The following is a 21650-nucleotide window of genomic DNA, read 5'->3' as shown; positions in this document are numbered from 1 at the left end:
CCCCCAACACACACACAAACTGGTGAACTATACGAAGTATATAGTGACTCGGTGAATTACAAAGAGAGGACACTTTTCATGAGGTTGAGCTCAAATGAAATATTCTATATGTAAAAGATAATACCCTACACCTCTCAATATTTACTTTACATTTGTAACAGGAGCGTGTTGGGCCCAGTTTGTCTGACAGTACGTCAAACTGCACCCGACTCGCCCTGCAGACCAACCCAGGTTCGATGGGTAACTTGTAACTGTCGTAGAGGGAAAACAAACGCCTTGAAATACAATTAATAATATTTTTTTACAACAGATATTTACAACATAAGATACATAGAAAACAATTACAATAGCCTATGCCTAGCTAACAAAGCGAATACTTCCCTACCTACCTACCTGTAAAGACTGATCCCATCATACTAAATACGACCTAACTATAATTCGAAACTATCGCTCACCCCCACATCCTGACTAAGTCCCTATATAGAAATCCTAAACTAACCATAAATATACCTGACGAAAAGATGTAACAGCACACAGTAAACTAATCCATCCGACTGCTCCATGTACAACATACCATCCCGAATATGTCCCACATTTTACAATATGAAAACTAAAGGACCAATCACAACAGAGAATTCACAGAAGCACACAGGGACAGCAGACTCTGACTAAAAAGTAAGCGACTACAGATAATGCATGACAAAAACATAGACCTCAGACAGGACACGTGAACAGAGAACAACAACAAAGGTCAGAGTGACACAGCTGGTACACAACATACAGACATGCCATAGAATTAAGCTTATAACCGTACCCTGTCAGCTTAACACTGTCGATGAACACACATATATTATAACGTCCCCTGCTACACATTTAACAATATCGTTTTATTTATAAGTTTGTGTAAAAACCAGCAATAACTGACATTAATTGAATAATTAATATCTGTACTCTGCCCAAAGCAAACATACATTAATGATATATGTTTCAGACTAGCAAGATGCCTGGAAATTACCGTCGCCAGAATACTTATGACCATACCATGGGGATGACGTATGACCGTCAGATATCCAGAATGACTACAGCCAGTGCACCAGCTGCCCGAGGGGCTGGTGAGGAAGATGAGGAGGAGCCAAGCACCATGTCTAGAGTTGGCAGGTATAATCTTAACCTTCTCTGAATTGAATGACCCATTATGCTATTGTAACTTCTAATTTTATATGCCTTCTTGATAGTATTTACCCGTATTATCACAAGTCTTGCCCCAAAAAACACTCACAGCTTGTTGCTGTTGTTGGAAGTCTTGTAAAGCGTCCGCATGGCGATGGACACTCCCAACAACAGGGTAACACTCTAACAATTTTCCTTACCTAGTCTAAAGGACTAGTTAAGGAATTAAGGTCTTAATTGTTTTTACTTGTCCTTGCCTCAGTAAATGCTGAGAACGGATCAAAATTGGATAGTCTGAGGGTCTGGAAATATAAGTAGTCTGAGGGTCTGGAAATATAAGTTGTCTGAGGGTCTGGAAAGATAAGTAGTCTGAGGTTCTGGAAATATAAGTTGTCTGAGGGTCTGGAAATATAAGTAGTCTGAGGGTCTGGAAATATAAGTAGTCTGCAGGACCAACATGTATGGAACATTTGCTAGACCTTATTTTTTACTGGTCTAGGATAACACACTAGTGTTAGTGTCAAACTTTGAACAATACCCAAGATAGAATAAACAGTCGAGCAATACACAAACCAACAGTTCCTGAGTTTCGAACTCCAGAAGAACAATGTCTAGTACATAAGTTGCACAGTTTTTACACATAATCCAGCATGTAAGTCCCTGCAACTTTCTCAATTGCTCCTTGTATATAACACTGTTGGGAGAAAGGCACAAAGTGAGCTTACATTACCTGTTGGCATAACAAGTCCCAACCAGTAGGGCAACTTGGTCAGTATACAATAACACTGATATAAACACGAGTAAAACAGTAAGTAGGGAGCTATACAGACTTTGTGTAATGCATATAACAGCCTTGAATTGGTAAGAGGCTGTCAATAGACCACAATGAGAGTCATTACAGTATAGGGTTGTCTCTGTAACCATTTTCTTGCTTGGAAAAATTCTTTACTGATCAAAATATTTTAATGTTTTGATAACTATCGATTGTGTGATATTATAATCTATTCCATATTGAGCTGTGTTCGTAATCTATAGCTACAGATTGTGTGCTGGTATAATATCATAATAAATATCTATTCTACATAGAGCTGTGTAGGCAATCTATAGCTACAGATTGTGTGCTGGTATGATATCTTCTCCACACAGAGCTGTGCCAGTAATGTATATTGTTAGATATACAAATGTATTGATTGAGTGCATCTTGTACTGTTTTACAGTATTTTTTCATTCAGATTCTTACTCTGTTAGAGATATAACTCCTGATGTTATGTTTCACAGGAAGATAAAGACAAGCATTGCAGACTTCTTTGGTGTTGGAGAAGAAGATGCCAACAAATCTCAGCGATGGAATAACAGAAGAATGCGGTTTTATCGTGGAAAGTTCCGAGAAGACAAGATGCCAGGAAAGGACCAGGCAGACAGTGATGATGTGTTGGGGGATATGCCTGCTGTTCCACACGTTTACGATCCTCTTCGTAATCCTACTCGACATAGCGAATATTCATCCAGAAGAACCACTCCCCTCTCCAGCACAAGCACATATGCCAGAACAAGGGGTCCTCCAAAAAGACCAAGAAAAGACTCAGTTGTTAAGATGACTGTTAAAAGTATCGCTGTGAGTCATAGGTTTTTTATCTGCCAAATATAAAATTGTTATGGTTCCTGTTATTTGCTTTGAATTGAGACTCACTAGGGAGGTTGTATTATCTCAAACTATTCAAATACACTAAGACTAATAGATTCTAAAATTCTAAAATTGTAAAAATCATCAAAAAGGTAAGGAGGCATGAAAATTAAGAGACAGTATGGATATCAGAAACAGTGATATTTTTGCTGTAGTATAATATATATAGCGGTTATTTCGGGAAAATTTCACAATATTTGCCATATTCTGATGTTTGATATGAAAATGCAGATAAGTTGATGTTGTCTGTAATTTGTCTTTACATCAATAGGGTGTTAGGAAGAAGCTACGAGGGAAGCCAAGTGTTCAGCGCCAGAGAAGCTTTGCTCCTGCCAGTCTAGCAGGAGAGTACCCAGACGACCTTTCAGCTAGTATGATCTATCATGTAAGGATGTAGGATAATATGTAAAAATGATAAGTAAAATGATAATTCAGTGATGTATTACATACTATGGGCAATTTCATTCTAATTGGTAATTAAATTACCAATTAGAATGTAATTACCCAAAGTATGAATAAAGCTGTGATTTTACAGTGTTCTATATATATAGCTAGTTGATGTATTCTTTACGGATGCTCTGTCTGTTGTAGTCCTATGAAGATGCCTTCAGTCTAGTTGATGATGTGTTCTATGATGAGCCAGCCATTAGCCCAGAAATGAGGATGGAAAAGATCGGAGAAGATGCAGAGATGGAGATGTAAGTGGTCTGGTAGAACAAGGATATGTTTACACTGAACCAGTGGTCAACAAAAACATTGTTTATACTTTGTCTTCCTTTTAAGTAAATTTGAATGATATTTTGGGCTATTATTTCATTTAAATATTAAATTCATGATGAACATATAAATGGTAATTTAAGTGCTCTGTGGGTTTTTGTGAATCAGGTTAGATGTCATCCCACAAATATTAAAGAACATATATATTTCGGCTGTTATTCATATTATAATTGTAAGGTACGTTCTGTCGGTCACATTTACCTTATACAGACACAGTAAAGGATGGCGACCAGCACATCGCTACGGTCACCAGAAGAGCCACCAAATGGATGAGAGTGTGTCCCACTTTGGAATGAAAAGAATTGACAATGTTGTACGGGATGACCTTGAAGACCATGATAAGCGACAGATTGGAATGGGATTTGTTGGTCGTCTATTTAACCGTAGCTTCCGTAGCGACCGATTGAGTTCCTATGTTAAATCACAGATTGATGACTTTGATGATCACAGGTAGCAATCTTTGCACATACAGAATTTAATGCTGCAAAATTCATGACTTTTACATATTAATATATATTTACCAAAGTCTATTGTCTTACCTCAATTACATAATTCAATAAACCACATGAGTAAAATATTTCTGTTAAAATACATTGATTTACAATTATGAGTATAGTGAATTTGTATAAAGTGTACAGTTATAGAAAGATTGTGACTGATTTTTGTTTGCAGATAATATGTTGGTACTTGTGTTATATAGATATAAACAACGTCATGGCAAAACAAAAATTGACGATTTTATTTTGATGATCAGACAATGCCAGATTCTTCATGCAGTGATGTCACATACAGTCTGTATGTTGTAGCTGATAATTAAAAACATGGATCAATCTTATTAGACTGACCGTTGTTTTACAGGCCGTATTTTACTAACTAGACTGACCGTTGTTTTACAGGCCGTACTTTACCTACTGGGTGACCATTGTTTTACAGGCCATACTTTACTTACTAGACTGACCATTGTTCTACAGGCCGTACTTTACCTACTGGGTGACCTTTGTTTTACAGGCCGTACTTTACCTACTGGCTGACCATTGTTTTACGGGCCGTACTTTACCTACTGGATGACCGTTGTTTTACAGGCCATACTTTACTTACTAGACTGACTGTTGTTCTACAGGCTGTACTTTACCTACTGGGTGACCATTGTTTTACAGGCCATACTTTACTTATTAGACTGACCATTGTTCTACAGGCTGTACTTTACCTACGGGGTGACCATTGTTTTACAGGCCATACTTTACTTACTAGACTGAACATTGTTTTACAGGCCGTACTTTACCTACTGGGTAACCATTGTTTTACAGGCCATACTTTACTTACTAGCCTGACCATTGTTCTACAGGCCGTACTTTACCTACTGGCTGACCATTGTTTTACAGGCCGTATTTTACTTACTAGACTGACCGTTGTTTTACAGGCCGTACTTTACCCACTGGCTGACCGTTGTTTTACAGGCCGTACTTTACCCACTGGATGACCGTTGTTTTACAGGCCGTACTTTACCTACTGGGTGACCTTTGTTTTACAGGCCGTACTTTATCTACTGGCTGACCGTTGTTTTACAGGCCGTACTTTACCTACTGGATGACCGTTGTTTTACAGGCCATACTTTATTTACTAGACTGACCATTGTTCTACAGGCCGTACTTTACCTACTGGATGACCGTTGTTTTACAGGCCATACTTTACTTACTAGACTGACCATTGTTTTACAGGCCGTACTTTACCTACTGGGTGACCATTGTTTTACAGGCCGTACTTTACCTACTGGCTGACCGTTGTTTTACAGGCCATACTTTACTTACTAGACTGACCGTTGTTTTACAGGCCGTACTTTACTTACTAGACTGACCGTTGTTTTACAGGCCGTACTTTACCCACTGGCTGACCGTTGTTTTACAGGCTGTACTTTACCTACTGGATGATCGTTGTTTTACAGGCCATTCTTTACTTACTAGACTGACCATTGTTCTACAGGCCGTACTTTACCTACTGGGTGACCGTTGTTTTACAGGTTGTACTTTACCTACTGGCTGACCGTTGTTTTACATGCCGTACTTTACTTACTGGCTGACCATTGTTTTACAGGCCATACTTTACTTACTAGACTGACCGTTGTTTTACGGGTCATAATTAACTTACTAGACTGACCATTGTTTTACAGGCCATACTTTACTTATTAGGCTGACCATTGTTTTACAGGCCGTACTTTACTTACTAGTCTGACCATTTTTTTACAGGCCGTACTTAACCTACTGGGTGACCGTTGTTTTACAAGCCATACTTTACTTACTAGACTGACCGTTGTTTTACAGGCCGTACTTTACTTACTAGACTGACCATTGTTTTACAGGCCGTACTTTACTTACTAGACTGACCGTTGTTTTGTACGACCGTCAAATTTGACGGTAGTATTATGGTATGGCGTTGTCCGTCTGGCGTAAACTTTGTTTGTCGGGCAATCTCCTGATCATTTTTCAACCGATCTATTTGAAACTTGGTTTACATTATAATCATGACATGAAGTTGTGTCTCCCACAAAAGAATTTTGATTCGACAATTTTTCCAAAAGTTATTGCTCTTTGTTCATTTCAGTATTTGAATGTTGTCGGGAGATCTCCTCCTTCATTTTTCGACGATCTCTTTGAAACTTGGTATACATTATAATCATGATATGAAGTTGTGTCTCCCTTAAAAGAATTTTGATTCGACAATTTTTCCAAACGTTATTGCCCTTTGTCATTTCAGTATTTGATTTTTTGTCCAAAGATTTTCTCCTAAATTTTTTATAGCATTATCAGCTAACCACTCTTAGAATCTCCTACATTTTTTATAGCATTATCAGCTAACCACTCTTAGAATGATGCAGATCTTGTTTCAATGTAAGAAAGTATATAACACTATATGGCATTCGACGGGCATATTTTGTTCCGCCCCGCGGTACTCTTGTTTTACAGGCAGTACTTAACCTACTGGGTGACTGTTGTTTTACAGGCCGTACTTTACCTACTGGATGACCGTTGTTTTACAGGCCATACTTTACTTACTAGACTGACCATTGTTTTACAGACCGTACTTTACTTACTAGTTAGACTGACCATTGTTTTACAGGCCGTACTTTACTTACTAGACTGACCGTTGTTTTACAGGCCGTACTTTACTTACTGGGTGACCATTTTTGTACAGGCTGTACTTTACCTACTGGGTGACTGTTGTTTTACAGGCCGTACTTTTCTTACTGGGTGACCATTTTTGTACAGGCTGTACTTTTCCTACTGGGTGACTGTTGTTTTACAGGCCGTACTTTACTTACCAGACTGACCGTTGTTTTACAGGCCGTACTTTACTTCCTAGACTGACCGTTGTTTTACAGGCCGTACTTTACTTCCTAGACTGACCGTTGTTTTACAGGCCGTACTTTACCTACTGGGTGCCTGTTGTTTTACAGGCCGTACTTTACTTACTAGTTAGACTGACCATTGTTTTACAGGCCGTACTTTACTTTCTAGACTGGCCACTTTTTACAGGCCGTACTTTACCTACTGGGTGACTGTTGTTTTACAGGCCGTACTTTACTTACTAGACTGACCATTGTTTTACAGGCCGTACTTTACCTACTGGGTGACTGTTGTTTTACAGGCCGTACTTTACTTACTAGACTGGCCATTTTTTACAGGCCGTACTTTACCTACTGGGTGACCGTTGTTCTACAGGCCGTACTTTACTTACTAGACTGGCCATTTTTTTACAGGCCGTATTTTACTTACTAGACTGACCGTTGTTTTACAGGCCGTACTTTACCTACTGGGTGACCATTGTCCAGATCCTGTGTTTCATTGTATCTGTGGCTGTGTATGGCATTGCTCCAATAGGAACAGGAGAAACAGCTGAAACAAAATATGTAAGTATTCATATTTAGTAATGTTATTCTTAAGTGAAATATTGTAAAAGAGCACAATAGATATTGTGTATGTTAATACATAAAGTATTTGAATAAATATGGGGTTCATCATTTCTTAATACCAGACAAATTTAATCTTAGATCATTATATTATTTACCTGGTACTTGTGTATTAATTAAACATTTTTTATCCCCAGCTTATCAAAGAAAACAGGGGACATTATTGCTGGTTGAAGAAATCCGATGTTTTGAATGTGGTATAATAGATGAGGGGAGATAATTGTTTTGAATGTGGTATAATAGATGAGGGGAGATAATTGTGTTGAATGTGGTATAGAAGATGAGGGGAGATAATTGTGTTGAATGTGGTATAATAGATGAGGGGACATTATTGTTTTGCTCTCACCTCCTCAAACTGAATTAATTTTTCTTGCCACCATTTAGAAACATGAAAAATATAAAACAAGACTTAAAAACTTTATTCTATTCAGAATTGTAACTACATGTATGAAGTTCTGAACAGGTTTACAGAAAAAATCTCGTAACTAATCTGACATGGTACAAGTTTTCTCCTAACAGAGAACAGTTTCCTAATTGAATGACATTTTTTTCATTGATATATAAATCTCTGTAAAAGACTCTGCTTGCTAATCTTTACATTTTTTTTAGGTGATGATGCCCAACTTAGCTATAGAGAACATTCGCTACGTGGAGAATGACAACTTGTGGATAGGACCTCGCCAGGTAGTTAAACAAATTCGTTTTAGATATATTTGTGTTTACAACCTTAATAGGAAACTTTTTATTACTTAAAACTGCTAACAATTTTCAAAACATCTTTAGTTTTGGAGATATATTGGGTTTGATAAGTTTGTTGGTTTGTACTGATATTTTACTAAATGTTTGTAGGCTGATCTGATCCATCTTGGAGCGAAATATTCCCCTTGTATGAGACGTGATGAGAATATTTGGAATGGGATAGGGAAGGACCAAGCAGAGGAGGACAGGTCGGGGTGTTGTGTGAGAGATGATGGCTCCGGCTGTACCCAGACTGTCAAGGACCTGTGTGAGGTAGACTCTGGTTTTTATAATAAAATGATTCTTAAATCATTTTTACAGCAAGTATTTATAATAATTTGTTATTTCTGATCAAATAAAGCTATTGACTTCATTGTGCAGAATCCATTATCTACTAAAGTACTGTAATCCATAATACTTTTACCTCCCATCACTCTCCTTCCTCATATACTTAAAACTACTATTACCTATCATTCAAATATATTATTATTTTTATATCTTTCCAGCCAACATTAAACACTTTCATGAAATGGAACTCAACAAATCCAGGGAAGGGAGGCTTTGTTGCAGGTGCAGTTTGTGGTCAGGATCCCAAGTAAGTCACATATCACAGTAGGATCTGATCTACTATTATCATCTGTATAATAAGTCATGCAATGTCACAGGTGAGTTGTGTGAAGAGGACTTACATCTTACAGTATGTGGAAGCAAATTGAATATTAATTAGAGCAATCATGAAAACTATTTTGCAGAAAATATCTGAATGAAAAACACATGTAGGTATGAAGTAAATGTAAAGTGAGGCATACATTTGATTTGACATCTCAGACAGCACTCTTTTCTAGTCGAAATGTACACATCCACTCGTGTGCTATAAACACCTTATATGTACAACTAGAGAAACACTACCCTGTTATAGAGAGCAGTATTTATTACTGAAATGTATTGTTTTCCAGCTATTGTACCAAACCTGCATCAGTTCAACCATTTGTGTGGGACAAGAATTCTCTAACAAAATGGCCGGTAAGTCTCCTTATCTTTTATGTTCAGCTATGATGCTAACTCTGTTGATGAAGCTGATGATCTAGCAATGCTTTACTGAATGATTATTAGTCCCCCACTGGTACTACTGGACGAGTCCCTGCAGGTAGGACGTAAAAATTGTACTGAATGATTATTAGGCCCCCACTGGTACTACTGGAGAAGTCCCTGCAGGTAGGACGTAAGAATTGTACTGAATGATTATTAGTCCCCGACTGGTACTACTGGACGAGTCCCTGCAGGTAGGACGTAAGATTGGTACTGAATGATTATTAGTCCCCCACTGGTACTACTGGAGGAGTCCCTGCAGGTAGGACGTAAGAATTGTACTGAATGATTATTAGTCCCCCACTGGTACTACTGGACGAGTCCCTGCAGGTAGGACGTAAGAATTGTACTGAATGATTATTAGTCCCCGACTGGTACTACTGGAGAAGTCCCTGCAGGTAGGACGTAAGAATTGTACTGAATGATTATTAGTCCCCCACTGGTACTCCTTGAGGAGTCCCTGCAGGTAGGACGTAAGAATTGTACCTGCTGCCCCCATTGCATGATCGTAAGAGGCGACTAAATTTGGGATCTTATCTTTTCTCTTATTTCTAAATATCTTTCTTCTTCCTAATGTCACCCTTGACAATGCCTAACTCTTCGCCTTTAGTTGAGTGTTTGCCCCTGTGAGGAAGGCTTTGGGTTCTGTCCCATGGCCGAGACATACCAGAGTCTGTAACCAGAGACGTAAAAATGGTAGTTTCTACTCCTGCTTAACACTTAGCAATTTAGGAGTGGGACGACTGGTTCGCCTGTTGTCAGTTAATGTGACCGGGTGGGGTGTCCTTTTGGATGTCTTTGGCAGTATGTTTCAGTGAGGTAGCACTATAAAGTCGGCATCAGTTCCGCTCTATCACAAGGAGATAAACACGAACATATCGCAGCCTCCCAATACACACGCATACACAGGGGAGGCCATCCTTAAATGACCATAGCTGTTGATAGGACATTAAACAGTACTTAACCAAACCAAACCAATACTACTGGAGGGACTCTAGACTTGCACTATGCTAGTCAGTGTGTCTCATTATCTCATATACTCTGTCAGCAATTATCGCAAAATTTTGTATGCGAGTTCCACTTAGGATGGTGCAGAGTCATGTACTGAAATTGGGTCTTGTGTCCCATTTTGCATAGAGTTATGATCCTTTGTTTACCATGTATCACTTGTCTGGGGCCTATCACATGGTACACTGAGTCACTTACATGTGCAATTGGCAGATTTATGTGAGTAAATTAAGTGAGTACATCATGGGATGGTGAAGTGTTACATACTGAAATCAGATCTTATTCCCATATGCATATAGAGTTATAGCCATATGTTTGCTTTTGATACTGAAATTTGTCACAGGTGGGGAAGTATGGATTTCTCACAATAATTTTTATTTACTATTTATTATGTATTTTCTTTCTATAAGAATATGTAATCCATTAAACAAACTAGTGACCTGTACATGGTCATAAGCTAGAATCTGTGACTTGTACATGGTCATAAGCTAGAATTGGTGACCTGTACATGGTCATAGGCTAGAATTGGTGACTTGTACATGGTCATAGTCTTGAATCGGTTACTTGTACATGATCATAGGCTAGAATCGGTGACTTGTACATGATCATAAGCTAGAATTGGTGACTTGTACATGGTCATAAGCTAGAATCGGTGACTTGTACATGGTCATAAGCTAGAATTGGTGACCTGTACATGATCATAGGCTTGAATTGGTGACCTGGACATGGTCATAGGCTAGAATTGGTGAGTTGTACATGATCATAAGCTAAAATTGGTGACTTGTACATGGTCAAAAGCTAGAATCGGTGACTTGTACATGATCATAGTCTTGAATTGGTGACCTGGACATGGTCATAGGCTAGAATTGGGGACTTGTACATGATCATAGTCTTGAATTGGTGACCTGATCATGGTCATAAGCTAAAATCGGTGAATTGTACATGGTCATAGGCTAAAATTGGTGACTTGTACATGGTCATAGGCTAGAATCGGTGACTTGTACATGATCATAGGCTAGAATCTGTGACTTATACATGGTCATAAGCTAGAATCAGTGACTTGTACATGGTCATAAGCTAGAATCTGTGACTATACATGGTCATAGGCTCGAATTGGTTACTTGTACATGATCATAAGCTAGAATCTGTGACTATACATGGTCATAGGCTAGAATTGGTGACCTGTACATGGTCATAGGCTTGAATTGGTTACTTGTACATGATCATAAGCTAGAATCTGTGACTATACATGGTCATAGGCTTGAATTGGTTACTTGTACATGATCATAAGCTAGAATTGGTGACTTGTACATGGTCATAAGCTAGAATATGTGACTATACATGGTCATAGGCTAGAATTGGTGACCTGTACATGGTCATAAGCTAGAATCAGTGACTTGTACATGGTCATAAGCTAGAATATGTGACTATACATGGTCATAAGCTACAATCGGTGACTTGTACATGGTCATAAGCTACAATCGGTGACTTGTACATGGTCATAAGCTAGAGCCATTGACCTGTACATGGTCATAAGCTAGAATCGGTGACTTGTACATGGTCATAAGCTTGAACTGGTGACCGGTACATGATCATAGGCTTGAATTGGTGACCTGTACATGATCATAGGCTAGAATTGGGGACCTGTACATGGTCATTGGCTAGAATCGGTGACTTGTACATGATCATAGGCTAGAATTGGTGACCGGTACATAGTCATAAGCTAGAACTGGTGACTCGTACATGATCATAGGCTTGAATTGGTGACCGGTACATAGTCATAAGCTAGAATTGGTGACCTGTACATGGTCATTGGCTAGAATCGGTGACTTGTACATGATCATAGGCTAGAATTGGTGACCGGTACATAGTCATAAGCTAGAATTGGTGACCTGTACATGGTCATAGGCTTGGATTGGAGACCTGTACATGATCATAGGCTTGAATTTGTGACCTGTACATGATCATAAGCTAGAATTGGCGACCGGTACATGGTCATAAGCTAGAGCCATTGACCTGTAAATGGTCATAAGCTAGAGCCATTGACCTGTACATGGTCATAAACTAGAGCCATTGTCCTGTACATGGTCATAAGCTAGAGCCATTGACCTGTACATGATCATAAGCTAGAATCGGTGACCTGTACATGGTCATAAGCTAGAATTGGGGACCGGTACATGGTCATAAGCTAGAGCCGGTGACCTGTACATGATCATAAGCTAGAATTGGTGACCTGTACATGATCATAGCCTAGAATTGGTGACCTGTACATGGCCATTGGCTAGAATCGGTGACTTGTACATGATCATAGGCTAGAATTGGTGACCTGTACATGGTCATAAGCTAGAATCGGTGACTTGAACATGGTCATAAGCTTGAACTGGTGACCGGTACATGATCATAGGCTTGAATTGGGGACCTGTACATGGTCATAGGCTTGAATTGGGGACCTGTACATGGTCATAGGCTTGAATTGGTGACCTGTACATGGTCATAAGCTAGAATTGGTGACCGGTACATGGTCATAAGCTAGAATCGGTGACCTGTACATGGTCATAAGCTAGAGCCATTGACCTGTACATGGTCATAAACTAGAGCCATTGACCTGTACATGGTCATAAGCTATAGAGCCATGTTCAGTATAGATTATAGGGAGACTGTTCATTAACGTTTTAAATGTTTCCAGTATACCTAGGTGTGGTCATTACGCATCTTACTATGTTAAATGTACCGATAACCATTGTTTTTATTATCCTGAAGATAATCTTTGGCTTGTTTTTCAGTACTGTGAGGAAACAAGTAAACCATCAAGCAACACGACGGTGGTTAGTGAGGGACGTCACATGACCTGTGAGATCAGCGGCCGACCCTGTTGCCATGGGATACAGGGAGAGTGTATGATAACAACACGAGAACACTGTAACTTTGTCAAGGGCTATTACCACGAGAACAAATACTTGTGTGCACAGGTCAGTTGGTCAATCGGTTCAAACATACTCTGTTCAAAATTACCTAGTAGTTTGGAATATGTATACATACTGTATTCCTAATACAAGACTGAAGTCTCGTATATATACTGTAGTGTATGTTATAGTTAACAATTGGAGGCAAGAATAAAGAGTGTGTTTTGATGGTGAGGGGGTCTTAAATCACTTTAAGAACTGCCAAAAATATGGAAGTACATGTACAGTGATTACTACAAATATGGTAATGATCTAGACATATAAATCGTTTACATTTAGTTCCTGTGTATCTTGTATTATCAGATCATGGTTTGACAAGGAAGACAGTTATAAATATAGTCTCTGTACTTAACCATGCAGATCTTGAAACATGTGGAAGCAAGATCTTTGGTTTAATATACCGTGTAAATGTGTATCAAACTAAAACCAGTGTAATCTAAAATCAGAACTTTGTATTTGACTGTGTAACCTAAATCATAACTTAATATCAAAATGTTACTTTACACACAAAAAATGTACGTATTAAATGTTTGTGTATAAAGTAAAACTTTGATATTACATATGTCCAAACTGATGAATCTTATTGAATAAAATCATAACGTTATCTCTATCAAGTTCAACAGTTTAATCTAAAACCAAAACCTTGTCCATATTGTGATTTACTGTATAATTTTAAAATTATAAATTTGTCATGTTCATTTCTGCAACCTTAAGTCAAAAATTGTCCCTCGTGTTTAACAGTATAATCTGAAAACAAAGCCTTGCCTCAGTTGTTTGGGATATTGTAATCCAAAACCATCAGTTGTTTGGGATATTGTAATCCAAAACCATCAGTTGTTTGGGATATTGTAATCCAAAACCATCAGTTGTCTTTGTCACGCTCGATTATGTAATCTAAAGTTTTGTGTTGGTATCAGATCAGGTTTCATTATGTAATGGACGGTTTTCTGTCATTTGTCCAGGCGAGTTGTTTGACACAGATCTGCGGAATGATCCCCTTCTCTGACGATTTGGCACCAGATCAGTTCTACAGGTTATGGACCTCAATGTTTTTACATGGAGGGTAAGTTGAATTAACACGTTTAGTGTACCTGGACAAAAAGATTGAACGTTCTTTTGAATCCAACATTTAGGTTCATTTTTTGTACTGATTACTGTAGAATATAGATGTTGGTTTGATACACACAATTTAAATACTCTGGTTTGGTCATGATAAAGTGAACTAAACTAAATTTGATTTCTTTTTTACTTTGCAGAGTTTTCCATCTGGTGATCACCATTGGGTTCCAGTTCCTGATCATGAGAGACATAGAGAAATTAACAGGCTGTATAAGGATGGCAATTATATACGTTGGTAGTGGAATTGCCGGTAACCTTGCCAGTTCCATCTTTCTACCTTATCATGTAGAGGTAAGTTGGACGATTAACAACAGTTATATAGCTATGAGGGTGATGTCAGCATGTTTGTAAGCCCTAAGGCTGCAGCTATTTTCTGAGGTCAGTTTTTCCTTTCTTTGTCCTTGAAACAGATATTCAAGGGCTAAGTTTCACACAATAGTGCAGTAGATGTGCACTATAGTAATTTTGGTGTCCATCTGTTCACTTTTGGTTCTAAAAATTTCTGAATTTCATATGGTGATGTTCATTTGGGAGTATATGGTATTGGTAGATATCCTTGTGAATAATGTGATATTACCAGGATCCCCGAAACCAAAACGACCAGCATCTATCACCATCTGTTACTTAACTAGATTGACTGAGAATTATACTACATGTATCATAAAGTTTGTTTAATTGGTGCAATTTTTATCATACTGGTTATTGGTACTTTGTAGATATAGTCTACCTTGCGAAAAAATGACACATTATAGGGATCCCATAATTCTAGACATCCAACATGGTTTCTAAGCAGTTATCACTTTAGTTCTAGATCTATTGGTGTGCATTCGTCTTTGGTGCAGTATTGTTTAGTTTTTCAAATAGCAACTTAATGATATTACAAGATTATAAATATAATAAAGTTAATAACCTGGAGGTTAAACTACATTTGTAAGATATCTACATTATAGAAAATTGTAAGATATCTACATTATAGAAAATTGTAAGATATCATAAGGTTTGCTCTAATTCCATAGCAATACCAACATGAAAGGACAAATTGGCAAAAGACCTGAAAAAGAACAGATCTAATATATTTTAGGAATAGTTTTCTATTTTGGTCAGGTTTATGAGGTGATAAATTTATAGTAGGTGGCTTTGTCATAATTAAATTTATAGTAGATGGCTTTGTCATAATTAAATTTATAGTAGATGGCTTTGTCATAATTAAATTTATAGTAGACGGCATTGTCATAATTAAATTTATAGTAGATGGCTTTGTCATAATTAAATTTATAGTAGATGGCTTTGTCATAATTAAATTTATACATGCTCAACTGTAGTTTTCACCTCATAACCAAAACAGAAAACTATTCCTTATATTTACAGCATTTTTCTGTGAATGGTTTATAGCTATTTCATTCATTAGTCTGATAAATGGAACTTTCATTTTAAAACATGTTAAGGTTTGATCAGTTCAGTAAAAGTAACAGCCTGAAATTTGCATAAGCCTTGGATAACTCCGCCAACATCTACTGTTGATGACGTCGCACAATTGTGTCTCATTCTTTCAAAATTTGCATAGCTCCGCCCACATATATTGTTGCCAAGGTCATGGAAACTTGTCACATTCTTTGGTCACGTTATGAGATGATAACTCCAATATGCGGAATAATAGAATCCATCCCTGATTTGAGGTAAGGATAAGGTTATTCAAACCCTTGGGATAAAATATTGAGCAAAAGACCCTCGGCTTCAAACCCTTGGGATAAACTATTGAGCAGGAGACCTGAGGCTTTGCCGAGGGTCTTTTGCTCAATATTTTATCCCAAGGGTTTGAATAACCTTATCCTTACCTCACATCAGGGATGGATTCTACTTCTTGCTTATTACCTAAAACCCGTAAAAACAGCTGCTCTTCTAGTAAAGTTGTAAACTGTCCGCACATTTCTCATTTACATATGCAGCATGGATGGCAATTGTTAATGACCCTGACTGACCCCAAAACATCATAAAATGACGTCACGAACAATAGCAGGTCACTTTAATTCCCCACCAGTCTGCGCGTGTAAGCGATCCAGACCCGTGGGTCAGATAGAATTTTCCAGCACTGCCGGAAATGCAGATATTTGGTCTAGTTTGCAAGAACAATTGTTATTGATTGAATGTTGATATAAACTGTAAATATATATACATGTGTTATATGGGACCAACTGGTTTAGAAGGTGGTGGTGCTGCCATGCCAGTAGCCAATATTTGTTTTATTTAGTGTTTAACTGTATATTACCCCACTGTTTCTGTACACTTACACCTCCATTTTGTCACACAGGTTGGACCAGCTGGTGCCCAGTTTGGTATCCTGGCCTGTCTCCTGGTGGAGGTACTACAGAATGTACAGATGCTGAAGCGACCGATGATTGCAATCCTGAAGATTGGTGGTTTCATCTTGTTCCTTTTTCTGTTGGGGCTGCTGCCGTGGATTGACAACTGGGCTCACATCAGCGGTTTCCTGTTTGGTTTCTTGCTAGCCTTTGCACTTATACCTTATGTGTCATTTGGGCAGTGGGACAGGACAAGGAAGATCATTGGAATTGTGTTGTCACTGGGGGGCGCCATTGCCCTGTTTATAACTCTTATAGTGCTGTTTTATGTGCTTCCTCTATATAACTGTCCTGGCTGTCAGTACTTCAACTGTATCCCATTCACCACAAACTTCTGTAAAAACATGGAGGTGGGCATTGATCGGGAGTCCACCTACAGCTCTAACCTCTAACCAATATGAAAGCCTCTCTGATGCCGTCCTTAATTATTTAATACTGCTATAGATTACCATGTCTTATTTTACAGTCATAAATTTTAACGCTGAATACGCAACATTTTTTTTTTTTTTTTTTAAATATTTAAATTTAATCAATAAAGGAGCTCTGAAAACAACACAATGCTTTCTGAAAGTGAAGAAAAATATTATGCAGTTGCCAAGAATTGAACAGTAAAATTGTGCGTGAAATTTCATGGACATTATTGAGTTTGATTATTTTTTTTAGGAATTATTTTAATCTAGATCATTTAAATCCTGAATGTTTTCAGTACTTATCACATGTATTAGATTATTCTACTTAAATAAACCATTATATTGTATGCTGTTCAATGTCCATGTTGTTATTAATTGGTTAACATTCACGCTACCATGTTTGAATTTATAGCATCATTATTTGTAGCAATTTTAAGACCGCACAACTTTAAGTTGGTTAAATGAACCTCCTTAACAGACATTAGTCACAAGTACCGTAGGTAAAGCGGTTCATACCTGTATGTAGGTATGGACTTTTATTGAAGGTCTGTTTTGAAGTTATTATAATTATCTGTTGCTGGCATATGTTATGTCATCATTGTCATAGTAACTTTTATACATATACATGTGCCTGCTGTGATATTGAATATACTCTAACCATAAAAAAACAGACAAACACAAAAGTTGAAACCATGATAAAAAATAGTTCAGATCATGTTCTTTATACATCATAATTATCTACCAAATACTGAATAGGAAGCTCTACAAAATCTTATTGGTATATTGATTTGGTTCACTGATGAGAATACTCAACATTTTATAGTGCTTAACTATTTCCAACATTACCGTATTTTGATAAAAAATGAATATAACTATAATTTAATCCATCTTTAAATCTGCATCCTTACATCATCTGCCATATCGTTAGATACAGTTTATTTTAAGCCTTGTGAATATTAATATTTTTAAGAATCATTGAGAGAATGTGAGACAAAGATTATAATACAAGTACTACTTTCAACTAACAGTTAGTCTGCTGTCATAGGATGTAAGGTAACATGTCTGCCTTCATATATTTATTTTTACTTATGCACAAGTTTCATCAGAGCTCTAAAATTTGTAGCTTATGCAATAATTATTTATTTGTATTTTTTTTCTCACTTTTATAGATTTGTTGAGGTTAAGGTTAAATAGGTCTATCCTTAATATTACTGGGGTAAGATAGGTGATATTACATATACAGAGAAACTTTTTTTCTTTAATATGAATTTCTTTGTAAAACATGTGGAGAAGGAAAACTATAATATACATTTCATCAAATACTAGGTGTATTTTACATTATGCTCCTGATCTGTGATAAACTATATTTATTATGATGTATTTGTATGCCTTTAGACCAAATTTTTATACTGCTTGTAAAGGTGGCCATCTACATGACTAATCTTATATTCTTTAAAATAAAGTGCAAAGTAAAATCACCTTTCATTGTTGTTTCTAAGTATAATTAATCATCTACATGTGTATGAATCTGGCTGTATCAGAAAAAAATCTTGTAGGATAAAAAATTTGTCATAATGAAAATTCAAAAGAAATGGTGGTAAATATTGATGATCAAGTTTCCAGGGTAATTGTGATGTCTGTGAGTTCTCAATTTCAATGAAACAATCTCTAGCCCCTATAAACTAGTAAACACTCCTTCTTCAACTGATGTTGATACTACACTCAAACTGAACCAGTGAACACTGATGTTAAACTACACTCAAACTGAACCAGTGAACCCTGATGTTAATACTACACTCAATCTGAACCAGTGAACCCCGATGTTGATACTACTCTCAAACTTAACCAGTGAACCCCGATGTTGATACTACACTCAAAATGAACCAGTGAACCCCGATGTTGATGCTACACTCAAACTGAACCAGTGAACCCCGATGTTCATACTACACTCAAACTGAACCAGTGACCCCTGATGTTAATACTACACTCAAACTGACCCAGTGAACCCTGATGTTAAACTACACTCAAACTGAACCAGTGAACACTGATGTTGATACTACACTCAAACTGAACAAGTGAACCCCGATGTTGATGCTACACTCAAACTGAACCAGTGAACCCCGATGTTGATACTACTCTCAAACTTAACCAGTGAACCCCGATGTTGATACTACACTCAACCTGAACCAGTGAACCCTGATGTTAAACTACACTCAACCTGAACCAGTGAACCCTGATGTTAAACTACACTCAAACTGAACCAGTGAACCCTGATGTTGATACTACACTCAAAATGAACCAGTGAACCCAGATGGTGATACTACACTCAAACTGAACCAGTGAATACTGATGTTGATACTACACTCAAACTGACCCAGTGAACCCTGATGTTAAACTACACTCAAACTGAACCTGTGAACCCTGATGTTAATACTACGCTCAAACTGAACCAGTGAACCCTGATGTTGATACTACACTCAAAATGAACCAGTGAACCCAGATGGTGATACTACACTCAAACTGAACCAGTGAATACTGATGTTAAACTACACTCAAACTGAACCTGTGAACCCTGATGTTAATACTACGCTCAAACTGAACCAGTGAACCCTGATGTTCATACTACACTCAAACTGAACCAGTGAATACTGATGTTGATACTACACTCAAACTGAACCAATGAACCCCGATGTTAATACTACACTCAGACTGAACCAGTGAACCCCGATGTTGATACTACTCTCAAACTTAACCAGTGAACCCCGATGTTGATACTACACTCAAACTGACCCAGTGAACCCTGATGTTAAACTACACTCAAACTGAACCAGTGAACACTGATGTTAATACTACACTCAAACTGACCCAGTGAACCCTGATGTTAAACTACACTCAAACTGAACCAGTGAATTCTACACTCAAACTGAACCAGTGAACCCCGATGTTAATACTACACTCAGACTGAACCAGTGAACCCCGATGTTGATGCTACACTCAAACTGAACCAGTGAACCCTAATGTAAATACTACACTCAAACTGAACCAGAGAACCATAATGTTAATACTACACTTAAACTGAACCAGTGAACCCTGATGTTGATACTACAATCAAACTGAACCAGTGAACCCTAATGTTAATTCTACACTCAAACTGAACCAGTGAACCCTAATGTTGATGCTACACTCAAACTGAACCAGTGAACCTTGATGTTAATACTACACTCAAACTGAACTAGTGAACCCCGATGTTAATACTACACTCAGACTGAACCAGTGAACCCCGATGTTGATACTACTCTCAAACTTAACCAGTGAACCCCGATGTTGATACTACACTCAAAATGAACCAGTGAACCCTGATGTTGATACTACACTCAAACTGAACCAGTGAACCCTAATGTAAATACTACAATCAAACTGAACCAGTGAACCCTAATGTTGATGCTACACTCAAACTGAACCAGTGAACCCTGATGTTAAACTACACTCAAACTGAACCAGTGAACCCTAATGTAAATACTACACTCAAACTGAACCAGTGAACCCTAATGTTAATACTACACTTAAACTGAACCAGTGAACCCTGATGTTGAACTACACTTAAGCTGATTCAGTGAAAGGTTGCCTTACTGAATGAATTTTGGATGCTGAATTTGACCTACACTTTATGCTTTAAATGGTTCTACTCATGTACATTAGCTTAAGATTTTTTTTCGTTATATGCTGCATAGAATTTTGCAGCATCAAAAATAATAATCATGTTTGCACTATGATATTGCTCAATACAATTGATTTGAATGATTCCTTAAGGAATATAATATGAATTGAAGCTCTCTGAACCACATGACTTGGGACATCTAACCTCGGCCATAGTCAATGGTGTTGATATATCAATGCTGGAATGTTTTCTAACAGACAATTCCTCTCCAACATCCATACTCATTTAAAAATAAACAGTGCTGCAGTTTTTATTAGCTCACCTGGAATGATGAAATTGCATGGCATGTATTGTACATCCTTTCTTCCTTTGTCAACTTTTTTCTTAAATCATGATCCTTTATCAGTAGAATCCTTGGATAAAGGGTTGTTAAATTTGTTCAAATGAATTACCTTGACCTTCCTTTAAGGTCACCATCGTAAAACCCTTTAAAAGGCTTCCAGGTATCTTTACCCATATTCAATGTCACCAAGGCAGTCAAAAGATGACAAATAAAAATTAAGTGCAACTCTTCCAAAATAAATTCATACCTATCCAGTAAATCCATAGAGTAATGATACTTAGTTTGTTGTGTTATCAAGTTTGAGATGAGTTTGTGACGGCATGGAATAACAGGTGAGTGACGCAGGCCTATTGGACTATTGTTACAG

General features: G+C 37.5%; 1 protein-coding gene across 1 annotated transcript in view; it reads left to right on the top strand.

Moving 5' to 3' along the window:
- The window catches only part of LOC110446009 (inactive rhomboid protein 1-like), a 19193-nt gene extending 436 nt beyond the window's left edge, over positions 1–18757 (top strand). The window contains exons 2-15 of the mRNA XM_021490939.1: positions 992–1158; positions 2449–2785; positions 3126–3239; positions 3446–3552; positions 3842–4081; positions 7424–7535; positions 8205–8279; positions 8445–8606; positions 8840–8928; positions 9290–9356; positions 13214–13399; positions 14356–14456; positions 14650–14803; positions 16821–18757. Coding sequence (XP_021346614.1) covers positions 1001–1158; positions 2449–2785; positions 3126–3239; positions 3446–3552; positions 3842–4081; positions 7424–7535; positions 8205–8279; positions 8445–8606; positions 8840–8928; positions 9290–9356; positions 13214–13399; positions 14356–14456; positions 14650–14803; positions 16821–17264 — 2346 coding nt within the window. The 5' untranslated portion in view covers positions 992–1000 and the 3' untranslated portion in view covers positions 17265–18757. The remainder of the gene's footprint in view (positions 1–991; positions 1159–2448; positions 2786–3125; positions 3240–3445; positions 3553–3841; positions 4082–7423; positions 7536–8204; positions 8280–8444; positions 8607–8839; positions 8929–9289; positions 9357–13213; positions 13400–14355; positions 14457–14649; positions 14804–16820) is intronic.
- Positions 18758–21650: the final 2893 nt, after the last annotated feature.

Source organism: Mizuhopecten yessoensis, unplaced genomic scaffold, assembly GCF_002113885.1.
Source record: "Mizuhopecten yessoensis strain PY_sf001 unplaced genomic scaffold, ASM211388v2 scaffold2441, whole genome shotgun sequence".
Lineage (NCBI taxonomy): Eukaryota > Metazoa > Mollusca > Bivalvia > Pectinida > Pectinidae > Mizuhopecten > Mizuhopecten yessoensis.
The sequence above is the reverse complement of the archived record's forward strand: the minus strand, read 5'-3'. Positions and strand labels throughout refer to the sequence as shown.